At 35.3% G+C, this 19,499-nt stretch overlaps 1 protein-coding gene across 1 annotated transcript in view; it reads left to right on the forward strand.

Moving 5' to 3' along the window:
* The first annotated feature begins 4,199 nt into the window (after positions 1-4,199).
* The window catches only part of kif16bb (kinesin family member 16Bb), a 65,629-nt gene continuing 50,329 nt past the window's right edge, over positions 4,200-19,499 (forward strand). Inside the window, exons 1-10 of the mRNA XM_056471430.1 lie at positions 4,200-4,446; positions 4,580-4,649; positions 4,991-5,107; positions 5,404-5,520; positions 7,627-7,724; positions 14,552-14,661; positions 14,773-14,915; positions 16,026-16,194; positions 17,212-17,334; positions 17,746-17,921. Coding sequence (XP_056327405.1) covers positions 4,400-4,446; positions 4,580-4,649; positions 4,991-5,107; positions 5,404-5,520; positions 7,627-7,724; positions 14,552-14,661; positions 14,773-14,915; positions 16,026-16,194; positions 17,212-17,334; positions 17,746-17,921 — 1,170 coding nt within the window. The 5' untranslated portion in view covers positions 4,200-4,399. The remainder of the gene's footprint in view (positions 4,447-4,579; positions 4,650-4,990; positions 5,108-5,403; positions 5,521-7,626; positions 7,725-14,551; positions 14,662-14,772; positions 14,916-16,025; positions 16,195-17,211; positions 17,335-17,745; positions 17,922-19,499) is intronic.

Below are 19,499 nucleotides of genomic sequence, written 5' to 3' on the forward strand. Positions count from 1 at the left end.
GGCATTAGAGAACTGTGTGGAAATGTGCTGATGAGCATGTAAGGGGGTACCAGATCAGGTAGTTCTCAAGAGCCCCTCATGGTAAAGGAGGAAAAGGGGTGGATGCGGGGCTTCTTCAAAAAAACAAAAATAGTGGCGCAATACTAGACGGGCTATTTATAGTGAGTTTGGATTAATTCGATTGGCTCATTAATGATTACGGATGGGAGACCAGCCACGATCAATCATATTACATGCTCCTCTTGAAATTAGTTTTGTGAAACTCACTGAGATCCTACAATATGATATGAATTAGTTCAGAACCTATTCAAATAATTCAGAATGTGAGATTCTGCTTGATTATACTTTCTGCTTTGTTTCATGAAACTACTGTTGTTGTTGTTGATGTTGTTGACTTTGATTGGAAACTGTTTTGACCAGGTTAAAAATGTGATGGATTCCTGAACTTCTGCCACCATGAAAGTCTGACTTTATGCCAATTTGTCATTGTTTTACATGTTGGCTAATCGGTGGCTAGTTTCTATGAATAGGGTATACGCCGAGCTAGAGTTTTTCCCATACTGATAAACTTCCGGTGACCTGTTATTGTGAATTTTTTTTTAGTTAAATAATCTTTAAATAAATGCGCCCGTCAGAATCGGCAGGCTAGCGCAGAAGCTCCATTGAGTATAATGAGGTAAAATAGATGCTCATATTATAAAGACATGGTAGGGGAAATGTAATTTAATACAGTGCTTCTTGTACAATCTGAGACCCACTTTATATCAGATATCACTCAGTCAGATCGCAGATTTTAAAGAAAACTGACCTTAATGTGCCAATTTTTGCATTGGCATACAGTTGACCGGAAGCGCTTAACCCAGGTTACTGGCAAATTCAAAGTCCTTTTAGCATGCTTCGGCATATTCCCTATTTGTACATTCGTATCTCATTCATTTGATTTTGTACATTTTGTTTTCTTAAAAGCCCTCAGTTAAATCACATTATACACATTCATACAAAATTGTCCCTTGTGAAGTTTTATTTTCTTGTGAGATCTGATTGGTTGAAATATAACATGGAGACTACTTTACTCTGAATGGTCAATCGCATATCAGTGGAGTTTTTCTCTCTCTCTCTCTCTCTCTCTCTCTCTCTCTCTCTCTCTCTCTCTCTCTCTCTCTCTCTCTCTCTCTAATTTTCACTTTTTAAATTTTGTTCTTCATGATCCTTAGGTCCAATAAAGTCCTCTTGTCTAAAGGTGTTTCAAACTATTCAAACCATTCACAAACACCCAGTGCTATTTTCATGTGTCAAATTACAAATCTGCTCTCTTAGTTTCAATAAATGCTACTTATTTTGTCTCAGTTATTGGTCATAATGATTGACCTCTAGTATTAATGTCACTGTGATAGTGTTGCAGTGTTTGCCTTGCCATTAGACAAATTATGTTCATTGTAGCTTATTAGCTTGTAAGCAGTTTTAGTGGAAGTATTAAGTATGAAGTTAAAGTATTTCTTTCTTTCATTGTTAATTGTGGTAATACTTTTACATTTTTAAAGCAAGTTGTGGTTGATCTTCACATCTGGAAACAACTGATGTAAATAGCACTTAATTTCACTACTCTCTGATGTTCAGTATCTGCTTACCCCGGTAACACAGTTTGCAGACATATCAAATCCGCAGAGATAATGCAGTTTGAAGCAAAATTAACATTGGAAACATGCATATTAACATGTTCTCAAAACCTCGAATCAAATCCGTGTTTTCATCAAAGCACTGTATTGTGTCCAGATGGGTTGTACGTTTGCCAGCTAACAAGTACTCTCCCTTTAATCATCTATTTTTGTAATGATATTTAAGTGGCTAACAATTCACACCACAGTTAAATTACTGCAGTAGTGTATATAAGACTGGAGACATTAGGTTCAAACTGCAGTCTTCGGCTCTTGCTATCAAAACTACTACAGGATAAAAAAAGAGAAGAAAAAATATGAGCTGCTTTAAGTTTCTTGATGTGAGTTGATGGTACAAAGCTTGTTTGTTCTGGCAGAACTTCATACAGTAAAGGAATAGCTGAACTCTTTTTTGCCAGCCCAATTTACCATGATTAAGGTTTAAGTTATCTTTTATTGTTTTCTATGTTTGATTTTTTTCCACAGAAAAGATCTAAAAGATTGTCTTATTAGATTTAATAGAGCAGCAACAGCACCATGTGTACAATTTCAAAATGACAGCATTAATTTATATTGTTTGATTCGAGGTTTTCAGCCTTCTGCTTCTTGTACAGTTTAGATAACTACATGACTGTCTATAAAATTAACATTTTGTTGTTGGATATCAGGTTATGTGCTTCATTTGAGACATTCACTTGCAATTTACTCAAGAATTTAATTAATACCCGTCTCTTTGCAAGTTTTAGCAATAATAACAAATGAAATCTAAATGAGCAGAGTCACTTCATGGTCTGGAGCTTCCCTGAGTGGGGTGTAAGGAAACGCTGCAGAATGTGATGTGGTGGGGAAAACAGATTTTTTTTTTTTTCTGACAGGAGTCTGTGCACCGTGTGATCAGTGACTGACAACTTCCTTCCCTTTTATTGTCTGTGGTGATTGGAGAACAAAGTAGAACAAAACAATTGTTTAAAGGATGAGCAAATCCTCTTTAACATGTTCTGTCCCCCAAATATGTCAATGTGACATGTGTCAGTGTGTTGAAAATATATAATGCTATACTTTTTCTTTCGCAACACAGAAGATCAATCTGTCTGACTGCAGTTCTTAACATCACTGTTACATGTTATTTTTTTGGTAACACTTTAAAAGAATGTTTCATTAGTTAATGTTAATGTATATACTAACATAAACAAACAGTTGGTAATACATTTATTATAGTACTTAGTAATCTTTCTTAACGTTAGTTAATGTTATTTAAGTTAAATAACATTAGTTCATGTTAACTCAGAATGCATTAGCTAATGTTAACAAGCACAACTTTGGATACATTAGTTAATGTTGTTGAACTATAATAAGTAAATGCTTTACAAGATTTTCATACTTAGTTCTTGTTAGTACTTAGTATTCATACAAAGTTCTTGTTAGTAAATACCTTAACGGATGGACCATTATTCTAAAGTGTTACTCCCAACCCCCCCAAATATGCCTATTAAATGTCTCGACAACTTCCCTCACCGAAACAATGTTTATATTGAATTTTCACACATAAAAAAATGATAGATATTTGTATGCTTTTAATAAAGTTCTTAAACATTAGATATAATAGATAGTATCAACATAGTGTTGTCGAAGTCTGAGACAATTATTTCACCAAATAGCCTATTGATCTCTTAACATTATGCTGTATAAAAATGTAAATATTGATATTAAAAAAAATGTTGTTATTTGATCAATTGTCATTTTATAATTAAAAAAACCCTCTAAAATGTTTTTTTAATGTTGTACATGGATTGGATATATTTCAACAGCCAGGAATTATTTATGCTTTTTTTTTAAACTGAATAACGCCCAAGGAAATTATAATGCAACTTAAGTACAACAAATGTAAAGAAAAATGTTAAAGGCTAAGGGGAGATATAAACAATATTACAATAATACATTAAATGATATACAGGCTTGTACAATTTGCATAGCTTTTTGATTTTTGAGGGTAATATGGACTCAATATAATGCTTCACTTCATTTTAAAAGGATTTTTTTTGCATTAGTCATTTACAAAATACAGCAAAAACAGGCAACAAACAAAAACTATTTTTAAAATGAATTACTTGTTTAATTAGAACACTGACTTGGCTGATTTTGTGCTTTCCTCTTGTACTGGAGATATACTGCCATCTACAGGACAGGACAGTTTTTGGTGGTAAAAGCCACCAGAACTAGTTAGACTGTGCTAACTTCAAGATACCATCAGACGATTTAATTACATGTACAAATTACACCTGTTACCTATTAATACACAAATACACTCTAAACATAGATGAACAATAAATAGACCAATTTATGAACAAAATGGTACAGTGAGTCCGCACTCACCGTACTCTCATATTCATGGCCCTTAAACCACGTGACAGTATTCAAGAGCCAATAATTGAACTTTGTGCTTTGTTACAGAAGTTAATTTTCATAAAGACTAATTAATATTCATGAGACAAACTTTCACCAGGAGTCGAAGGTTTGACAGAAATTTGACAAGTCCATAAACTTAGCTGTTATACTCACTTGTTGAAGACACGTGGTGAAGTAGAGATATGATTTAATAAAAGACATTATGGAGCAACGACTGCTTTGGCTGTCAGCATTTACAGCTGTTTATGGAAGCCATTACGCTGGAATTATAAAATACAGTACAATACATTGTAGTATTTAGACTAGCTGCAGGTGAAGCGTCCTGTCATCGATGACCCATGGCGTCTGTGCGCGTAGCCGTGCGGGTCCGTCCGCTGAGCCAAAGGTTAGTCCGACAGCTCAAAAATGAACACGCTACATAGATAATGTAAAATATGAAGTGGTTAAAGATATTGTCTGCTACGTGGTTTCCAATCAGATTTAATAATTTGTCTTCTGAAAATGTTCATATTGTCTAGGGAGAAGGACCTCTCAGCCAAAGTCATTATACAAGTGGATGGACAAAAAACATCTGTCCTTAGCACAAAGGTGTGTGTTTCAGTTCTAGATAGTTTGTCTAAATATCTATAGACCATTTCAATATTGTTATCAAACTATATATAACATAATTTATTAATATTGGGCTGTTATGGATTCCCAGAAGCCATAGAAATTAAAAATGTAACCAGGAAATATGTTGGGGCCATTGTTTTTGTTTACACCCCTCAAAATGGTCTATAGTGTGATAATTGACAGATTAAACTGAAAACAAAATCAAACTGCATTTATTCATGAAATAAAATAATTTCAATAGTGGAAAATGACCCTTTAATAATGCTTGTTTCCAGTCAGTTGTATAAGTGTTTTTTTTTTGTTTGTTTGTTTGTTAGGAAAACTTCAGCTGCATGAATGGAGAATTATCTGGAGAAAGAGTGAAGTCTTTTTCATATGATTTCTCTTATGATTCCATGAACAGCACAAGTCTAAACTTTGTGACCCAGGAAAAGGTACAAACTCCACGGCAATTGTCATGTGCTCTGTAATAATAATAACACAACTGTTCCAACGCTGAACAGGCTGTTCAAGTAATTTAATTGTTGTTTTCTCATTGTCATCAGATTTAAGTTGTCTCAAGTATATAAGTGCCTCATTTTGCTGATTTGGTTTATCTGCGACTGTGTGTGCGCTAGCTGAACTATTGCACAACCTTTGAACATAATCACCAGTAAAAGCTTGTCAAGCAGCAGATAAAGATTTCAAATGTAAGTATTATAGAAAGTCACTTTTTATCTCATCATTTTAGATATTCAAGGATCTTGGCACTGATGTCCTACAAGCAGCTTTTGAGGGTTACAATGCCTGTGTCTTTGCTTATGGCCAAACAGGCTCAGGAAAAACCTACACCATGATGGGCAACCCGGTTAGTATCCCACCTCATTGCTGTCTCAATCCCAAGTGTAATTTCAAAATCACAGCTGGAAATGCACTCCCACTCTTCAGATGCACAGAGCGGTTCTCAACCCTGGTCACTTCAGATCTACTATTTCACTGTGTGCTTCTCCAGAGTAATCAGGATATTTGACGAGGGCAGCATATGAAGAACACATAATTATAGTCAGTAGTGGTCTGTCATCCGAGAGGCTCTTTCAGATTTGTCCTGATGATAATCATTCCATTCTGTCTGATATCCCTTGTCCTGGGTAGTAATTAAGAGCTGCCATTGCAGATCAGAGGGGAAAATAATGTGGACACTTTAATGGAGTTCTGATTATTTCAAACTGCAGAGTAAAGAAATAGTCAAGGGCAAAATCATCTTGGGAAACTACATGCATACTTTTTAAAAATCTATTCATGCTATTCATCCTTTTTATATGCATTATCTAAACATATGATATGCCATACACATGCAGTTGAAGTCAGAATTATTAGCCCTCTGTTTATTTTTTCCTCCAATTTCTGTTTAACGGAGAAAATATTTTTTTCAGCACATTTCTAAACATAATAGTTGTAATAACTCATTTCTAATAAACTGATTTATTTTAGCTTTGCCATGATGACAGTAAATAATATTTGACTAGATAATTTTTCAAGACACTTCTATACAGCTAAAAGTGACATTTAAAGGCTTAACTAGGTTAATTAGGTTAACTAGGCAGATTAGGGTAATTAGGCAAGTTATTGTATATTTTATTGTATTGTATTATTATTAATCATTTTGACCTAAAATGGGATTTAAAAATTAAAAACTGCTTTTATTCTTGCCGAAATAAAACAAATAAGACTGTCTTCAGAAGAAAAAATATTATCAGACATACTGTGAAAATGTCCTTGCTCTGTTAACATCATTTGGGAAATATTTCAAAAGAAAAAAAAATCAAAGCGGGCTAATAATTTTGACTTTAACTGTATATATCCCAATCAATCAAATTTAATCCTCATTTATCTAAATCATGGGTGCCCAAAAATATTCCTATAAAGGACCAAAAAACCTAAGTTGATTGAGGGCTCTGGGCCTAATTTATAGCAAACCTTATATATTAAATTTGCCATGGGTAATTTTGGTGATATTATATAGTATAATATTATTTGGTAATCATTTTTTAATGAACTTATTACAGTAAAAACTTTAAAATCCCATTCATAACACAATGGGGTTCAATGCTGAAAACACTAGTAGAGCTGCTCCTGCCTTACAGTACCTTAATTAAATGCTCACAGATATATTGTGAATTGTCCTCTATCTGTCAAGTGACAGTATTTACACTTTAAAACGTCTGATTCATTTACAACATTTAATTGAATCATTTATTTTCAGTTGGCTTTTTTTAGTAGCTTAGCAATAAACAAATAAACAAAAGATTACTTTAAATTTAAAAAGACAATCTCTGTCAAAGGCAGCCCCAAAAATTTGGCCCACGGACCCTACTTTGGACATCTCTGATCTAAATTAATAAACTCAAATAAAGCTATTCAAACTATTTGGTGAAATTGTGCTTATATTGCTATACATATAGCAGACTATTAGTTTTATTTTATTACTTTATAACCATTTTTATTTTTATAACCATTAGTTTATATGAATTAGTTTAAATGAAAACTAATTTGTTTTATTATTTTATTGTTATTTTGTCATTTTGTGTGCTTTTATTTATGCTGTTTTATTTGATTACATTGCTGTTATTGAGTTTTATTTAATTTTGTATTCATTAATATTATTTTATATTATTTCACATGATGTAATAGTGTTTTTTATCATGTTGTTCCCCAGCTTTATTAATTTCTTCTTACTATTAAAGCTCAAACAAGTTGTTTGAAAAAACATTTTCATTTTTTTAACTGCAATGAAAGTTAATAAGATCCAAAACAGCATTGCAGGGATAAAGACTTCATAACATCTTTATATTAATGATAATAATACTTGGGTTATCCTTGTGGGACTTGAAGCTGTAATCTTTCACTCAAGACATTAACCACCATGCTACATTATCCACTAAACAAGCTGCATTTTCTATTTCCCCTCTTTCAGGGTGATTATGGACTGATTCCACGGATCTGTGAGGGACTGTTCCACCACATCGATGGAGTGTTACAAAAAGACAAGGCATCATTTCACATGGAGGTCAGGTATGAGCACAATATGTCTAGTTACTAGTGTAACCATGGGTAGATCACCAGAGGAGTGAGTAACATGAGTAATTCAGACGTGTCAAGAGAACCGCATTTATGGCCGCAGTTGTCAATGGCTTCTCCTATCATCTGCTCCTTGACGGTTTTATTGTAGGTTGATGATCCTGTCAAATCCCAGGGAAAAGGACAGACAGATTGCAGTGTGTAAATGAGGCGTCCTTTCTGGCAGCTTGTCTTTTCTTATGGGCATTGTAAGATAGCAGGACTCTAATTACGAGCAGATGATCAGTAAGGTCAGTGGAGCGTTCAGCCTCCGTCTGCTACCACCTCAAGCAGTTATCCTAGTGGCTTCTTGATAACAGCCCATACGGTAGATTAGATGCGAGATGAGAGGCAGACTGTGATATCAGGGCTATTAGATGTTATTTTAGATAGCAGAGATATACTGCTATCTGGCTATTAATTATACACAGAACAAGTCTCTTATGCCTATGCTTTCAAGGCTGAAGTGCAGCAAACAAACAAACATGTAAATAGAATATTCTGTAATGTTATTGATGTAATTTAATTAAAGTTATTTTTTAACAGAACTTTCAGCCACCATTACTTTAGTTATACGTGTTATACGGAGAACATAAGCAATGCTCCAGAAAACAGCTTGATATTTTTTAGCGGTGATTTTTCTTGAAGGCAATAGCTATGTTTCCATTCACCTATTTATGCGTATTTTGGATATGCGCATTAAAAAACGGTTGATGGAAACGCCAAGATGTGCATAATTTTTGAAAATGCGCATAAAAAAATGTAGGAGTAGGATAACTTTTTATTCAATAAGAAAAGATGTACATAAACTACAATGGAAAAACGCTTTACTAAAAACAAATTCCAGTATGCGCACCATGTCTTCTGATACCTTCAAACACTACCAACGCGTTCGTGTTTTGGCATACTGGTCTTCTGAGGTGCAAGAAATGTATTAAATAAGGAAAAGATTCACGCAGTTTCTCCTACTGTAGCAAAATTCCATTTTTACTGTTATATTTGGTGCCAGTTAATCAGGAAGTGATGATTTGTTCTCTTTGACAACTTGGATGGGAAACGCTGCTAGATTCGCATGTCTTATATGCAACTTCCAGTTATGTGGATAAATTTAATTCGCATTTTCGGATGGAAAACATAGCTAATGTAATAATGGAAAGTTTAAAAAGAGCAACATTTATTTCAAATAGAAATTCTGAATTTGATAAATTACAAATACTATTGTAATATTGTAAAAATACTGTTACTTTTCTTTGCTTATGAATAAATTATAAAAAATTAACCATTTAAAAATGAATGAATACAATGTTACTTGAACCAAACTGACCAGAAGTGTAGGTCTGTTGCAGAAATTCAGAGTTCTCATTCATTGGTTAATTTTCCTTCAGCAAGTCCCTCTATTCATCAGGGATCACCACAGCTGAATAAACTGCCAACTTATTCAGCAATAAATATTTTACACTAGCACATGCCCTTCTAGCTGCAACCTAGTACTGGGAAACACCCATACACTCTCATATGCACACACTCATACACTAAGGCCAATTTATGCCGAGATTAGACTGCATGATTTTCAAAGTAGTCATGTCACAGATGTTTTACACTGCATGAGTATCTGGGGTAGCGTTTTGTCGTTGCTTTGTTAAATTTCCACTTGTTTTTCCTCCATTTCTTGGGTCCAATAAACTGAAAATGAGCACTTTTAATTCTCCCCCAACCTCCCCCTGACCTGCAGATACCCACGCTAGTGGATGCTGCTCTCTCATTGGCTGTAGGTAATCACCGATGTTATTTTCAATCAGAACTCTATTAGCACGCCAAATATCTCACAGATGTCGGTGACGCATCGGCGATTCCTCTCTGATCGCTCACACTGCTCACAGTGTGAACTTTGATAGTTCACACTGTGTGATTGTCACTCATGTGAAACAAGCACCAATTTGTCTGTGATTTCAGGCATTTGTCATTTAGAGCATTCAGATTTCTCAAACCTGTCGGCGAGTCAAAATCGGGGCAAAAATTTGGCGGTCTGAAATCGACATTAGTTTATTCAATTCACCCATACTGTATGTATTGGACTGTGGGGGAAACTAGAGCACCTGGAGGAACACAGGGAAAACATGCAAACTCCACACAGAATGCCTACTGACCCAGCCGAGGCTCGAAACAGCAACCTTCTACCTCATGAACAATTAAAACATTCCCCTACTGTGCAATAAACCTGCTCGTATAGCACTTGTACACAGCACAGCAATATACAATGTAATACTTTCTCCATTTGCATTTGTACACAGCACTTTATAACCTGTATATTTATAACAAATCTGTACATACAACTCAACATTAAGATCTTTTTGACTAACTGCCTCTCTGTTTAATGTTTATCGGTCTTTTTGTCATATTTATTTTGTGTTGTCACTTTATGTACACTGGAAGCTTCTGTACCAAAACAAATTCCTTGTGTGTGTGAAGCTCACTTGGCAATAAAACTGATTCTGATTCTGATCATGAACAAGAAATTATATTGAAAATTTTATTATTATTTTTTTCATCATTAGTTGATGTTGACTAACATTATTTAATGTTAACTAAAAATTATTTAATGTTAAAAAGGAACCCTTATTTTAAAGCATTACCCAATCTGTTCTATTGCTTCTTTAAGTGGATGGACATTTTTAATTCCACATTTCATTGCAGGCCTTTTGCCTGTGCAGACCTCTGAGATCTTTTGCTCTTACTGCAATAAATGAAGCTGTCAAATCACACATTGCTTGCAGTATAAATGGGGTCTTAAAAAACGGTTATTGCATATTAAATCAGTTTCCACTGCAATTAGCATTACTGCAGAGAAAAAAAAGTCAGACAAACAGATGCCCCAGTGCTTTTAATGAAACATTCAGGACTAAATCTGGATAAACACTATCGGTCACTAAAGCCCCAATAGTTTAGACATGTGCCTGATTGACGCCTATCCTCATCTGTGGATAAAAGACTGATAGATTCTTTACCTTTGAGCTCTCTAAATGACTTCTGCCTATGACTGTGTTTTGAAATTCCTGTAAGAGGTTTTTGTATGATTTAACTACCCGGATTCCCTCTTTTAAACAGTGCTCATTCACAAGGGACATTTCTAACAGTAGAGGCATTCAAGATTTCAGACTGACACGTTTTAATTAGTTCACTGTTGGTTTGTACTGAGCTCAAACTGATGCTGTCTCTTTCTCTCTCTTCAGCTTCATTAGGAGATGAAGAGGGACCAATCTGTCTTTCATTTCACAAGCCTGTTTAATCATTCACATTTCTGCAGACAGCCAGAAATAGGTTTATCATCTTGGGGGATTTTTATTTCTTTCTGATTGGTGGGACTTTTCCACCCTCACACACAATTGCTGTAATAAACTCTGTTGTGATATACGTCTGCATATTCAAATTCAGGGGAAAATGTGTGGCTTCTAATTGCTGTCAAGTCGCCATGTTGGATCACGCTAGAGTTTTTGATAATGTTATTCACGCACAGACACAGAGAGATTTAAACAGCAGAAGATAATTGATTTGAGTTTTTCAGGCAGTTGCTTCACGAATGATTTAGTCAAAACAAAGGGAATTTAATAATCTTGCAAATAAGCTGTTAAACCACTATTTAAACTAAACCAGAGGTATTTAGTGAAATTGGCATAATATGAATGATTTAAAACCAACATCATTAGTGGGTTTAAGCTAGAAACAGTTTATGTGGTGGCAACAATTTTATTCAGTTATATCTCAGGGGCCATTTACACAATGCATTTACACAGGGGTGTAAAATAACAAATTACAAGTTCTCAAATTACTGTAACTGAGTAGTTTTTCTTAGAAATTGTAATTTACTAAGTAGCTTTAAAAATGTGTACTTTTACTTTCCCTTAAGTAATTTTTACTGCAGTATTTGTACTTTTACTCCACTAATTTCCTTCAACCTGCAGTTACTACTTTATTTTTTCTTGTCTATGGGATTAGAAAAATCAGTCCTGTGATTTCTGTGCAATCAAATCGCACATAGAAGGTAAATCACATCATAATGAACTACCTCACAACAGAACTACCTGGGCGATTTATAATAGCAACAAACTGTTTAAAAGCATTAAAAGTGTCCAAGAAGATGTCCAGAATCTTTACACGCATTGACCCGGAGACCGTTGACTTTAAATGACTTTAAACACCCAGCAGGCACAAGAAGTCAACATGATGCCAGATTGACGTTGTACCCTAATGTTGTGGGGACGTTGCATTTTTGGATTTTGGTCACTTTCTAACACAATCTAAACACAATCTATTTTAACCAAATATCAATGTCATTTGACGTTGTTATTGGAGATCAAAATAATGTTGTCTCTAGATGCTGGCTAGACATTGAATTTTGGTCACCTAATGTCACAACCTAACCTAATATTAATGTCTTATGATGTTGTGTGCCTGCTGAGCAATAACTAAATGCACTACAGAATGTTACGTTTACAAACATCCACAAATACATGTAAATGCATTAGCTTTATACTCATGCATTTAGCGTAATACTCCTACTCTTGAGTACTTTTAAAAGGCCTACTTTTTACTTATACGTTAAGTAATATTTACAGCTGATACTTTTACTCTACTTGCACTACATTTTTAGGCAAGTAGTGGTACTTTTACTTAAGTATGATTTTTCAGTACTCTTTCCACCACTGCACCACTTACATGAAGTTTTTGAAAAATGCCAGCATTGTCGTGTCCATGTAAACACCCGAAAATGAGAGTCTTTGAAAACAATGTTGTCATGCTTGGCACAAGTTGAAGGAGATGTGTGGATTAAAGCACAAACAAAAACACACACAACAATGGCGGAATGTGGTACGGTTGCTGTTACACAAGTGAGGATTTACATTACATTACAACCAACAGCACAGATGCATTTTGGACACACACAGCAAATTTATTTATATACTTATATACACACTAGTGTACTGGTACTGTTTACTATTGTCAAGGTGACAGCAACAATACTAGCCGGGCGTTACTTTAGCATATAGATAACGCAACATGCTAACACTACATGCTAAGCTGACTGCTGTATTAGTTTAACTCAGTAGAGATTAGATTATTTTTCCTGGCCAGAAATGTTATTTGGTCTTTAAATGAATAGACAATTGTAGGGTCCGCTCACAGACGAGCAGGGGTGCATTTCCAAAAACCACCTTTATCAAACTAAGGTCACAAGTTACGTCGTTACAAGCATAGTTTGTAGATTTGGCATTTCCAGAATCCATCGTTCCAATGTACATTCACAATCTGCGTTGCAAACTTGTACATTTGCTACTACACCTCTAGAGCTGTAGAAGCATAGTTCCTGGCTGTGTTCTATTCCCAGTTATCTGCCTTTGTCCCATTCCTTTCGAACGTTCCAACATTTAAACTCAGGATTAAAAAAAAAACAAAACATTAAAGTCATCTCTCTATCTTGTAATTTGCTTACAAAATATTTTTTACAGTTCAGTTTGAGCGATCTTCATAGTGCACTTTGAAATCATTTATGCCATTTTGAATGCAGCCATGGCTCATGACGAAAGCTATACTGTAGGTGACCTATTATTAAAAAAAAGCTGAATTTGATAGAAATTCTAAGTGAAGTTTATTTATAAACTACTTTCAAGAGGATCACTTTCTTATGATTGCTAGCGGCTGGATCCGCATTATCCAATTCTCAATGCACCAATCAGATGACTCCTAAGCTACTATAAATACCCTGGGTTATGTACCACCGTTATCTTCGTTTTGAAGAATCCCCCCTTCCACCCCCTACTCCTCCTCCTTCCTAGATGGGTGACGCGGTGGCCTAGTGCTTAGCCAGTGCTTTACCAAACCAGCAGACATTTCTGTGCAGAGTTTGCACTTTCTCCCCATGCTCACGTGGGTTCCCCCGGGTTCCCTGGTTTCCTCCCACCGTCCAAAAACATGCAACTTAAGTTAATTGACTAATCCAAGTCATCACCATAGACATGCTGCTAGTAAGTAGTTATCTTTTAAGAGCAATCACTATCTGTTTATTAGTTACTGCAGCTCAAACTCCCCTCTCGCCTTGAAACAGGAGGGAGCCCCGGGCTCTAGGATCTTATGAGCTCAGGGCTCTCTCCCAGGACAGCATGCCAAAGTAGCTTATAATAATTATCAGCTAAGTGTGAACTCTTGAAATATAATTTGCACAACAATTATGGGGTTTTTCTCTTAAGAAATTGTTTCTCCCTGTTTAGAGTGTCATAGATGTTTTACATTATAACTAACGTGGTTCAAATGATGGATCTGCGACAAAGCAACTACGGTTTTGGGCAACACTCATCACTACATTGTTTTTTTCTCGATCGTACTATGGTAGTTCAATCATGAGTTACGTCATTGTTTGGGAAACGCACTCCAGATCAGTTGATTGTAATTTTTATTCTGCTGCAGTTACCTGTAAGGTTAGTCTAAATATTCGTAATTAAATAATAACTTTTTATTATTAATTATTAAAATACAATTTTATATAAGCTTAATTTGCTACATGTAATTGAGCATTTTTTTCAGATGTGTATGGTTTTAAAAATGTTGTTGTGTAAACATGAAACTTTTTTTAAAACGCAAAAGGAAAACTTTTCTTGCTACATTGTTGTTGTGTAATCGTAGTCTTAAAATAAGATCTTGTTGCTGTCCTGTATGAGATAAACAGGTTTCAGGACTCAGGAGCAAACTGTCATTTCTTTATTCTTGCCTTTGATGCTTTGTGCCTCCAGCTACTTTGAAATCTACAATGAGCGGGTTCGAGACCTTCTTCCCAGCACAGAAACACAAGGCTGTGAGCTGAGAGTGAGGGAACATCCTAAAGATGGACCTTATGTGGATGGTAAATATGAGTATAAAAACAACACCTTACATCTCAAAATCGACAGCTTGTTTAAATTAATTTAACAACGTTGCAAGTCTGTTGTTTATCTGCAAAATATATGTTGTCCAGCCCTTTCCAGACACCAGGTTCAAAGCTATACTGGGGTTGCTCAGCTGATGCAGGAGGGCAACAAGAGACGTGCCACTGCCAACACAGCCATGAACCATGTCAGCAGCCGATCCCACGCCATCTTCACCATTCGCTTTATCAAGGTCGCAAGTCCATTTACCCTCCACTGAATGCCATCTGCCTCTCTGTTTGTACATTTGTGCAGATCACAGCTTGAAGTTATCCTCTCCCTGTTTGTGTTAGCCAGTACGCTTTCTCTGTTTTCTGTGTCTGGGTAATGATACACGGATGTCATTAGGATTTTATAATGCATGGGTTGTATTGCACAATTCTGGAGTGACCTTTGAGTCTAGTTAGTGTGTATAACAGCGGCTATATTTGAAATAGGTTGACTTTTTGTTACACAATAGGTACTATATTGAAAGAAGTAGGCAGCATTATAGCTTATCAATTTTTCATGGCATCTATTTAACTTACTTGATGTACGATTTTTTATTTAAATTGTATAAAATGTTAGAATTTATGTGTATTAGGTTTTTTATTCCCAATTTATGAACAGCTTGTAATGAAACTTCAAAAGACTTCAAGATTCTCCCACTTCTTATTTGTCAGTGAAGGACTGTTGGCTGATTTTTATTTGAAGGATTCAGTTTAAAAGGGCTCTTTTTCTTTTTTGTGACACACTTAATGAATTTTTGGATGTTTGGAACTGGGTCTGGATGTTGGTTAATACACTATGTTAAAGTTATTTCATATTTATATTTAGAAAAATATTTATATTATATCTTGTTTAATCTCTTATACACTTAATGTGTACGCCAGGGTACAAATTCTTATCAGTGAGTTACTGGCTGTGACACTGACTGGCACTTATTGGCCACTAGTTGGTCGCCATCAACACAGATTAGAACTATAGCCCTTTTGAAGCAATTTTAACATTTGTATATTACAAAATATGGTACAAATTATGCTTATTAAGCTTTCAGTTTATCCATAACAGAAAATATAGTATGCTGCAAACAGACTTTTTAAATTGTTTGTATCTTTTAAATTATATATATTTTTCTGTCATGAGACAACTTTTCTTACACACGATATGCTGTTTATAATTTGGTAAATGCTTCTCTTCTTATTAATTCATAATCAATTCATTAACTTTAGGGTAAATGTCATGTAGCATTAAGCAAAGGACTTCTGTTTTTTGAATGAGACGTATCTGACCCTATTATTTATACCTACATATATTCTTACAGGCCATGTTTGATGGAGAGTTACCAAGTGAGACGGTGAGTAAAGTACACTTGGTCGACCTGGCGGGAAGTGAAAGAGCTGATGCCACACAGACTACTGGCATCAGGTTGAAGGAGGGTGCCAACATCAACAGATCTTTAGTTACTCTGGGCATCGTCATCTCCACTTTAGGTAAGCCAACAGCTTTTATATTTAGATAAATATCTAATATATATTAAGCTACACAAAAATCAAATTCGGTCGCTAATGACATTTAAATAATCATTCTGCGATAATGACAGATGTTTGCTTAGCTTCTTAAAGAACTTCCTTCCTGTGTAGTGAAAATTTCTCCCACATATATTAACATGGTTTTACTCCAAACTCATATCATAACTTCAGTCGAGTATTTCAAATACTGTAAATTGTTCTGTGAGATGATTTTATAGTTGTGTCTTTGATTAATGGCTCTCAATCAACTAAAGCAGTTAAATCTTCTGTTTATTCAGCAACTGCTTTTGGATTTCCTTGTTTTTTTTTTTACATTTCGTTTGTGATTTCAATTCGATGAATCAACTCATGCTCATTCTGAAAACGTACCACTATATACATTTCTGGAGAGTGCCAAATAAGTCCCAGGAGCTACGTTTTTTTGCAGTTTTTGTTTTCGCAAATCTCCCAGAGGCCGCTGTGTACCTCAAATTTCTTTTGTGAGTGCAATTTGTGCCTGCTGTTCTCACGCAAATCCACCAGAGGCCGCTGTCGACTGACTCACCCTCCTCCTTTCCTAAACCCAACCAATAGTGTTGTGATTGTGAATCCCTGTAATTTACTTGTTTATTTTATTTTTTGGCTTCTGTTTTTGTCTTACCCACTTCTGGAACCATTCTTCAGACTGGAACCTTGTCATTGTGGCCCCTCTGCATCTTATGTACATGGCGAGCTACTTAACAAACTGTTAACAGCAAGAAGGCTGTCCATATGGAGGTAGGCGGTTAGCTGTTTGCTCAAAAAAGAACAGCGTCATACTGCCCAGTAGCGTTCGTTTTAAAGACGAAATGCAGCTATAGATACTTCTGGCTACATAATTCGCAATCTCCAGAAATGTATATAGGGGACATTTTCAGAATGAGCCTATGTTGCGATTAATTGGCCAGCCCTATTATGAGGATGTTTAGTGGATGTTCTTTGTCATTTCTGTTGTTTCAGCTGATCTGTCTGACGGTGGTGGAATAAAAAGAAAGCAACACTTTGTTCCATATCGAGACTCTGTGCTTACCTGGCTTCTAAAGGACAGTCTTGGTGGGAACTCCAAAACCATCATGATAGCCAGTATGTCAGAGGTCACACATTTCAATGTCTTTTACACAGGATTTCTTTTTCTCCATAAAACATAAGATAACGGGCAGAATGTTCAGGCTGGTGAAGTGCAAAAAAGGCACAAAATGTAAACTGAAATGTGTTTTTTTTTTATTAATATTATCTTGTAAGATTATTTCAGGGCAACACGTGGCTTAACGTTAGCACTGTTGCCTCACAGCAAGAAGGTCACTTTTTTGAGTCCCGACTGGGACAGTTGGCATTTCTGTGTGGAGTTTGCATGTTCTCCCCCTGTTGGCGTGGGGGTTCTCCTGGTGCTCTGGTTTCCCCCACAGTCCAAAGACATGCGCTAAAGGTGAATTGAATTCCATCATCTTTATTACTTATTAACTATTCATTCCTTTTCTTGTTATGTCATTTTAGCCATCTCACCTGCTGATGTGAACTACAGTGAAACTCTGAACACACTTCGTTATGCTAGCCGGGCCAAGAACATTTTAAACAAGCCCACCGTGAATGAAGACAGTAATGTAAAGATTATTAGAGATCTGCGAGCTGAGATTGCCCGTCTGAAAGCTCTGCTGTCTGCGGGAAATCAGGTGACTTATCCTTCTTAGACATCATGGCCTGAATTTCAATTTGCATATTATCATCATGTGCATGGGAGGATTGCCTTGTAAAAATAAAAAGACCACAAATGAGATCTCTTTAATATCATTGTTTCTTTTAGACAGCTGTGAGATGGACATTGAGTTTGTAGCCTCTTATATTTCTCTTGAGGATTCAGGATATGAAGTATTTTTACTATGTCTCTTCGGGTTCCAAAAAAAAGAGACCTAAATATTGGCTAAAAGTAAGCAGAGATTTGATTTGGTTGACAGTCATCAAAGAAAGGGATTTCAGTATGAGGCCTTTAAATGACACGTCTAAGTCTCCTGTGTGATGAAAGAAGTATTTGAGCAATGCATTTTTCCTTGAGAAGGGCTGGTATGTAGAAAACATCAGAATAAAACAAAGATCAGCTAAAAATATTTTAGTATTTCTGCTGTAGTAAAGACAAAGCTGTTTTATCAGTTTTTGTAATGACAGAATGTCTGGATGCCCTTTTTTAGTACCAGACGTTTCCAGAATTATGCAGTAACAAGTTTTTCAAGGGAAATTACAATAAATAGCATTCCAATGAATAATGGATTACTTAAATATATTTAAATTTTTTATTTATTTATATATGTATTGTAAGATGTAGTGGTACAAAAAGTGTGATGTCATATTATTCAAATTCTCTCATTCAAAGCCCCCAAACTATGGAATGGTCTTCCTCTTAATATCTGAAACGCACTAACTTTGGATCACTGAAAAGTTGATTAAGACACATTTGTTTAAGCTTTTTTAAAATTGATGTTTGTTTTGTACTGTTTTTGTATTTTGTATTTTTTTACTTTGGTAAAATGTGTTTGGTAACTTCTATTATAGTGCTTTGGGTTTATGAAAAGCGGATTACAAATAAAATGCATTATTATTATTATGATTTAACTTTGTGTCCGTATTTGACATACTGTCATAATACCAGTATACAGGGTGTGAATTATATATTGACGCTCGGGGGGGCTGGGATTATATCCAATTCTTTGGTTAAATTCGGTAACATGCCTCAGTGAACCAAATTTATATATTTAATTAAATTACATCTAATTTATTAATCAAACTTGTTATGTTTTCAGTGTTTTAGGGGATATCGAGTGGTTCTCAATGATATTTGTGAAATTAAATAAAAGGTGACCGGTTTGCTTTCCTCCACCTATTAATGGCTGGCCATAAAAAACTGCACATATTATTTATTTTACCGTTTAACTTCCATGTGTGAGCCAGTGTAGAATAAAATACAAACTATGCATCTAGTTTTACAGACACCTGCAAACACCTTTTTTAAAGAAACATGTTTGGTGAACACTTACGCTGCCTGTCGGTGCTCTAGATTTGCCGGTTTCAAACTGATGAATTAATTTTTGATGCAAACATGCATTCACAATGGTATTAACCATTATAGGGGTCGTCAAATGTATATTGAAGTTATCTATTATTTTAATTATTAATATAATTTAAGATACAGATCAGAGCAAACTCTTAACTATTAAAGGGCAGACCCCCCATACATCTTGTTTTGATCTCCAGGGGGG

Source organism: Danio aesculapii, chromosome 13, assembly GCF_903798145.1.
Source record: "Danio aesculapii chromosome 13, fDanAes4.1, whole genome shotgun sequence".
Taxonomy (NCBI): domain Eukaryota; kingdom Metazoa; phylum Chordata; class Actinopteri; order Cypriniformes; family Danionidae; genus Danio; species Danio aesculapii.